The sequence below is a fragment of the Nannospalax galili genome, unplaced genomic scaffold (genome assembly GCF_000622305.1).
Source record: "Nannospalax galili isolate Female #2095 unplaced genomic scaffold, S.galili_v1.0 scaffold123, whole genome shotgun sequence".
Taxonomy (NCBI): Eukaryota; Metazoa; Chordata; class Mammalia; order Rodentia; family Spalacidae; genus Nannospalax; species Nannospalax galili.
The window spans coordinates 1,523,048-1,529,739 of NW_008350332.1; the positions used below are offsets into that span (position 1 = coordinate 1,523,048).

The window sequence follows — 6,692 nt, forward strand, 5'->3', positions numbered from 1 at the left end:
CAACTTGGGGAGGAAAGGGTTTATTCAGCTTAGAACTCCCAGGTCGCAGTTCCTCAGGGAGCCCAAGGTAGGAACTCAGGGCAGGAACCTGGAGGCAGGAGTTGGAGCACAGGCCATGGAGGAACGCTGCTTACTGGCTTGCTCCCCTGGCCCCTGCTCAGCCTTCTTTCTTATGCAACACAGGCCCACCTGCCCAGGGGTGGTACCATCCACAGTGGGCTGGGTTCTCCCATATCACTCATCAAGAAGATGCTCCTCAGACATGGCCACAGGCCAGTCCAATAGAGGCAATTCCCCAACCGAGGCTCCCTTAACCCAGGTGTGTTAAGTTGACACTAAAGCTATCCAGCACACCCACTATTAGATAGGTCAACAGGGCAGAGAGTTAACAGAGAGACATCTGAATTAAACAATACCATATATCAAAAGGACTTAACAGACATCTACCGAGTATTCCACCCAAGCACCAAAGGACATACTTTCTACTTAGCACCCCATGGAACCTTCTACATAGTAAGACCCAGTGTCAAAAAAAAAAAAAAAAAAAAAAAAAAAAAAAGGAGAAGAAAATGAAAAGTTAAGAGCAATAGAGGAAGACACCAGACTTTAGCCTCCAGCTTCTACACACACGTGCACATGTACTCTGATATAATCCCCCCAAAAAAGTACAGACAGACACACAGCACACAGATAAAAACTCCAATAAATATCATAAAATCAGTAGTAATGGATAGCTATCTAGTCTACTATGTAATAACTAAAACCATTAAAACTCACTTAGGTTTAAATAAATATAAAAGTTCCTTCTTTTATATATTTTTAAAATCCTCCTTTGCATCATATTTCCTCCATGCTTCCAAGTGAAGCCAGCCATGGTTGGGCAGGACTTTTGACTTATCTTCACATAGATGGAACTGGTAAAAGAAAGGAGCCAGGGGCTCCTCTCAAGCCCATGTGACCCCTGAGGGACAGATCCTCAAACGACCTTAAGAGTAAAAATAAATTGGTTTATCTGGGCCAACTGTATGGTCTTAAACACCCAAAAGGAAAGTATAACCAAAGATTAAAGTGATCAGTATAATTCTTTAAGAGTCCATGTATATAGCTAAAGGCTACATAACAAGCAACAATGCCAGACAGGAGATACCTTCTTTTGAGTTGTTGGCTAGGGTAGCCCAAGAGACTCCCAGACAGTAACCCAGCATAGAACTGGGAAAATGAACAGCAGACCCCAGACTTATCCTAAGGAATATTGACAACTGAGTGCTGCTAGATGAGGAACAGCTGATCTTCCTAAAACAAGGAAATCTAGATAGGCTGACTAGATTCAGTGGATGGAATAGCACTGGGGAACAGCTGGGGAGCACTGATAACACAGCGGACAGTAACAGGGATGACAAAGTATATGGGCTCCAGTGGTGGCGGGGGAGGTTATGGGAGGTGTCATTTGGGATGCAGGTATAAAGATGAATAAGATTGTTTGGGATGTTCTGTAAGAAACACACAAAAAAATCTACAAATAAAAAAAATAGTAAAAAATATATAAAAAAACAAAATCTTCCTTTACATCATATTTGGCCCACAACCATCACACAAAAAATACAATTGAGTGCAAAACTATTTCCATTTAAGAGAGAGGCTGTGGTAAGGCAACACCCCCAGCAGGAACCCAGGGCAAGGACAGGACCCCAGCAGGAGCCCGGGGCAAGGACAGGACCCCGAGAGCAAGGACAGGACCCCAGCAGGAGCCCAGGGCAAGGACAGGACCCCCAGAGCAAGGACAGGACCCCAGCAGGAGCCCAGGGCAAGGACAGGACCCCCAGAGCAAGGACAGGACCCCAGCAGGAGCCCAGGGCAAGGACAGGACCCCCAGAGCAAGGACAGGACCCCAGCAGGAGCCCAGGGGCAGCATCTTCAAGGCCTACCTCTCCTGCTCTTGCTTCATCCGCATCCTGTCCTCTTCCGACGTGAAGGAATCCTGGATTTTTATTCTACCCATTTTCTCAATCTTGTCATCTTTCCGATGTTTGCCAAACCTGTCAATAATAAAAAATTCTACTTTGTCAATTTATACAAAGTGAGTTGTCCTTCCATGCAATAAAGACATACACTTAGTGAAATGCTAGCTAGCTTCCTCACAATACGGCCCAGAGGTCTCCTGAGTCAGAATGGAGCATCTTCAACCTGAGTATTTTATTAATTTTTAATTGGAATATTCCAGACAAAACCATTTTGGAAAACAGCCTCACTAGTCACTTTTTTTACCCTCAAAACAAAACCAAAAATAAACAAGACTTACAGTTTATTCTTATGAGAGGTGGGGAGATGGCTCACTTGGTAGAAAGCTCATCTAACACGCATGAAGCCCTGGAGTCCCAACCTCCTGGGACTGCAGATGTGGAGAAGCAGGAGGATGAGAAGTTCAAGGTCATTGTTGTCAGTGTAGGGACTTGGGTGAGACCTTGTCTCAAAAACAACAATGAAAGAAAGACTTGCAGTTTATCCTTTTGAAACAAGCAAATAAGTATGTAGAGGGACATGTTGCATACTTCAGACAGCAGAACAGAGATCTGTACAGAGGGAGCTCCTGAGGATGAAAGACTGAAAATTTGAAATCATCTAGTTAATGGTCTTTCCATAAACAATGATTCTTCTTTATTTTCAATGGCTAGGCTTATTGGAAACATTCATCATAGTTTAGAAACTGACAAAGAAGGCCATGCTCACAAGGCTTAAAGCACAGAAGATAATTCACACTGCTATATTTGGGGCTTATTAAACTGAAAGCTTTTGGCGTTCTCATCAAACGCTCTCCTAAGTCCAATGAACGATGGCAGGATGCGGCATCTTTGACTTGGAATTCTGTATCTGATCAAAAACAAATACAAGGAATGCACATGGGACTGGGTCTCAATCTAAGCACTGATGAGGATGGATGCAGGATCTGCAGTTATTTTCCTCTAAAAGCTAGAGAGATGGTTTAGTGGCTAAGAGCACTGGGTGCTCTTGCAGAGGACCGAACTTCTGTTCCTAACACACACATTGTGGCTAACCACCATCCAGTTTCAGGGGATTCAACACATTCAGATCTCTCTTCTGGCCTTCACAGGAACTGCATGCACACTGGTGCACTCACACATATGCAGGCAAAACACTCACATGCATAAAATTAATTTTTAAAAATGCCCATGTGGACTGTGATGCTTGTCTTCCACATTCTCCCCTCAGATTCATCCATAGGGACTGTCAAGCCACGAGCCATCTCAAAGAAGAAATCTTGTACACATGGTTACACAAGTAAGTGCTAATTTGTAAACAAAGGCTACTGAGTACTTCTATTTGAAGAGGTGACATAGGACAGAAAGACGGGCAAAATAATGAGCATGAGAAAGAAAGTCCCCATCCCAGATGATTGAAGCTCTAGCCAGCAGAGAACCAAGAATCCAACACACATAACATTTACTTATGATCTGTTTCCCTTTCCAGCTATAAGTCTGCAGTTTTCTAGGAAGAGCACCAGAAACTCCTTTTACAACCTTATACCATTTTACTGGATTGTACTCAAATCCTAGGCATCTCTGGAGCCATCCTATAATCTCAATTACAGAGGAGGGAAGCAGAGGTAGGAGAGGTAGAGGAGGAGAGGGTTCTTTAGAAATCCACTGAGCAATGAAAGTCCAAAAGCTTCTAAAATCCTATATACAGTCACCACTTTGAAGGGGTCCTCTCTCTCAAGAATCCCTATCCACACTTAAGTATTTCTTAGTCTTTCCATGAGCATTGCTCTGTTTCTTAACCCATCTTCTCCCATGCTGAAAATCCTTGCTTAAATTGTCATTTATTGCTGGGCGTGGTGGCAAATGCCTTTAATCCCAGCACTTGGGAGGCAGAGGCAAGCAGATCTCTGTGGGTTCAAGGCCATCCAAGTCTACATAGTGAGTTCCAGGACAGCTGGGGCTACAGGGAGACCCTGTCACAAAAAGACCAAAAATTAAATAAATAAATAAATAAATAAAAAGTAGTCATTTATTGAACTGTGACTCTTCTTAGAGATGGCCACAGCCATGCCTCACTCTCCCTGAGCACCTTTCTTTCTACTTTTCAATAAACTCAACACTGGTCCATACCAGTTTGTCCTGAAATTCTTTTCTCTATCAAAGCCAAGGATCTGGTTTTACCTAGTGGAGGACCTTAGAGTAGGGGCACTCCTCAGGCTGCTGGGTGACAGAGCAGGCCTTTGTCTCCATCTTTACTGCTGTTGGCTGACAGACAAACCAGAAATGAGGCTTACAAGGACAACTTCACATCACAAAAAGGAAGGGGGGTGCACACAGAAGACAGAAAAGAGAAAAACTGATTCAAGTCATGGCATGGGTTGCTCAGTGATATAGGTCACTCCTTATCTATATAAATCTCACTTTATAAAATATTTCATTTATTATTTTTAACTTTACGTGTATGCATGTACTGCGTGCATGTAGGTAAGTGCACCCGTGCTATACAATACCCGCGGAGGACAGAAGAGGCTGTCGGATCCCCTGGAACTGGAGTTATGGGCAGTTGTTAGCTGCCATGTGGTGCTAACCCGGGGATTAGCTGCTGAGCCATCTCTCCAGCCCCTTTAAATCTCATTTTTAAATACCTGTCCACACATGAAGTATCCAGTACAGACCTCAGATAGTAATTAGGTAGAATGTGTTTGTTCAGGATCCAAGACTTCAGATAGTAATTAAGGTGAGGGGTTTATAAACAAGGATATCATTTTCTAAATGTTAAGAAAAAAGTTACTACACTTCCTTTAAAATGATATATTCTAATGTCTGAAAAATAATCAAAACAGGCTACAAATTAACTCTATCAAGTAAATCTGTCCTTGATACTTGATCTTATAAAACAAACTAGATGACAGCAATTTGGAAAAGGAAAGGAAGAGAAAGAAAAGGGGAGAAAAAAGAAAAGAAAATGTTCATGAACTTTAACTTAAATCTAGAATTTGTCCACTTTTCACAAGGGATAAAGCATGTACTGAGCCTTTGAAACTAATACATACAAAGCATTAAGATAAAGGGCTTTGCTTTCTTTTCATCAATATATCAGTAAAGCCCGAGAGTTAAGCACTATAAATAAAGTAAGCGTTATAGAATGAATGAAAAAGCAAATATAAAAAAAAAATACATCCAAGGAGAGAACATCTAAAACATAATGTTCACTGATTCACTAAAAGGTTATTGAGTGTCTCTTGCATAAGGGTTGATTAATCTAAGGCACCTAGCCACAAGCAGTAAAGAAAACATGTCATGTCACTGCAACATCATGGAGGCTCCACCCTAGCTTGTGGTAGGGTACCAGCAGGATGAGACCGACCAGGGAACACACAGTGCTGTGTGTGATACAGAAACCAGTGAGAAGAAAGAATGATAAGGCAAGTCGGAGATTCTACTTTAGACAGAGATAAAGATGGCTTCCCTGAGAAGACAGTGTCCAGCACAGATCTCAGAGAAGCGTGGGAGCCAGCAGTGCTGAGGAGTCAGCCATGTGGGCTGGCTGGGGCTCAGTTGGCAGAGTGCTTGCCTATTGTGCATGAAGCCCTGGATCAATATCTAGTATCCCATAAACTGGGCTTGGTGGCACACATCTGCAATCCTCACACTTGGGAGGTGTAAGCAGTAGGCTCAGAACTTCAAAGTTACCTTCAGATTTATAGGGAGTAGGAGGCCATCCTAGGCTACATGAAACTCTCAAATAAAACAAAACACAAAGAAAAGCATGAGGGGGACTATGCGGAACTATATCTAAAGGTCCAGAGGCAAGATATGCCGATTTTCTTTGAGGCGCTACAAGTGTCATGATGTAGTAAAAGCTGAAAAGAAAGAGGGATGAGAGGAAATGAAAACAGGAGCTAAAGGGCTGGTGAGATGGCTCAGAAGTTAAGGGTGCCAGCGACTCTTGCAGAGGACCCAGCTTCAGCTTCTAACACCCAAATGGCAGCTCACAACTGCCTGAAACTGCCAGGGGATGGGATACCCTCCCCTGGTGCCCAGGAACACCAAGCATGCACACAGTTCACATATGGACATACAGGTACTGACACACATACAACAAAATAAATATTTTTTATGTACATGAATGTTTTGCCTGCATGTATGTAAGTGTACCCGTGTTGTGCAATGCCTGCAAAAGCCAGACAAGGAGTGTTGGATTCCCTGGGAGTGGAGTTAAATATGGTTGTTTGCTGCCATGTGGGTGGTGAGAACTGAACGCATGTCCTCTGGAAAAGTAGCCAGTGCTCCTGAGCCATTTCTCCAGCCCTAGAATAATAAATCTTCTTTGTTGTTGTTGTTGTTGTTGCTGTTGTTGTTGTTTTTTAAGGCAGCCTGAGTCACAGATGTGCACCTTGTAGAACACAGGTTTGGGGATTTTTCTGAGATAGATGAAAAGCCACAGCCTGGCGTGGTGGTGCAAGCCTTTAGTCCCAGTACTTGGGAGGCAGAGGCAGAAGGATCTCTGTGAGTTCAAGGCCAGCATGGTCTACATGCTGAGTTCCAGGGAAACCGTGCTTCAAAAAGACCAGAAAAAAAGAAAAAGAAAGAAAGAAAGAAAGAAAGAAAGAAAGAAAGAAAGAAAGAAAGAAAGAAAGAAAGAAAGAAAGAAAGAAGGAAGGAAGGAAGGAAGGAAGGAAGGAAGGAAGGAAG

At 42.9% G+C, this 6,692-nt stretch overlaps 1 protein-coding gene across 11 annotated transcripts in view; it reads right to left on the bottom strand.

Moving 5' to 3' along the window:
- Pard3 (par-3 family cell polarity regulator) overlaps positions 1–6,692 on the bottom strand; it is a gene marked incomplete at its 5' end in the record, with an annotated part of 355,877 nt that overhangs the window by 168,586 nt on the left and 180,599 nt on the right. For all 11 annotated transcript variants that reach the window (XM_029570673.1, XM_029570672.1, XM_029570671.1 and 8 more), the window contains 1 exon segment: positions 1,926–2,036. In XM_029570673.1, coding sequence (XP_029426533.1) covers positions 1,926–2,036 — 111 coding nt within the window.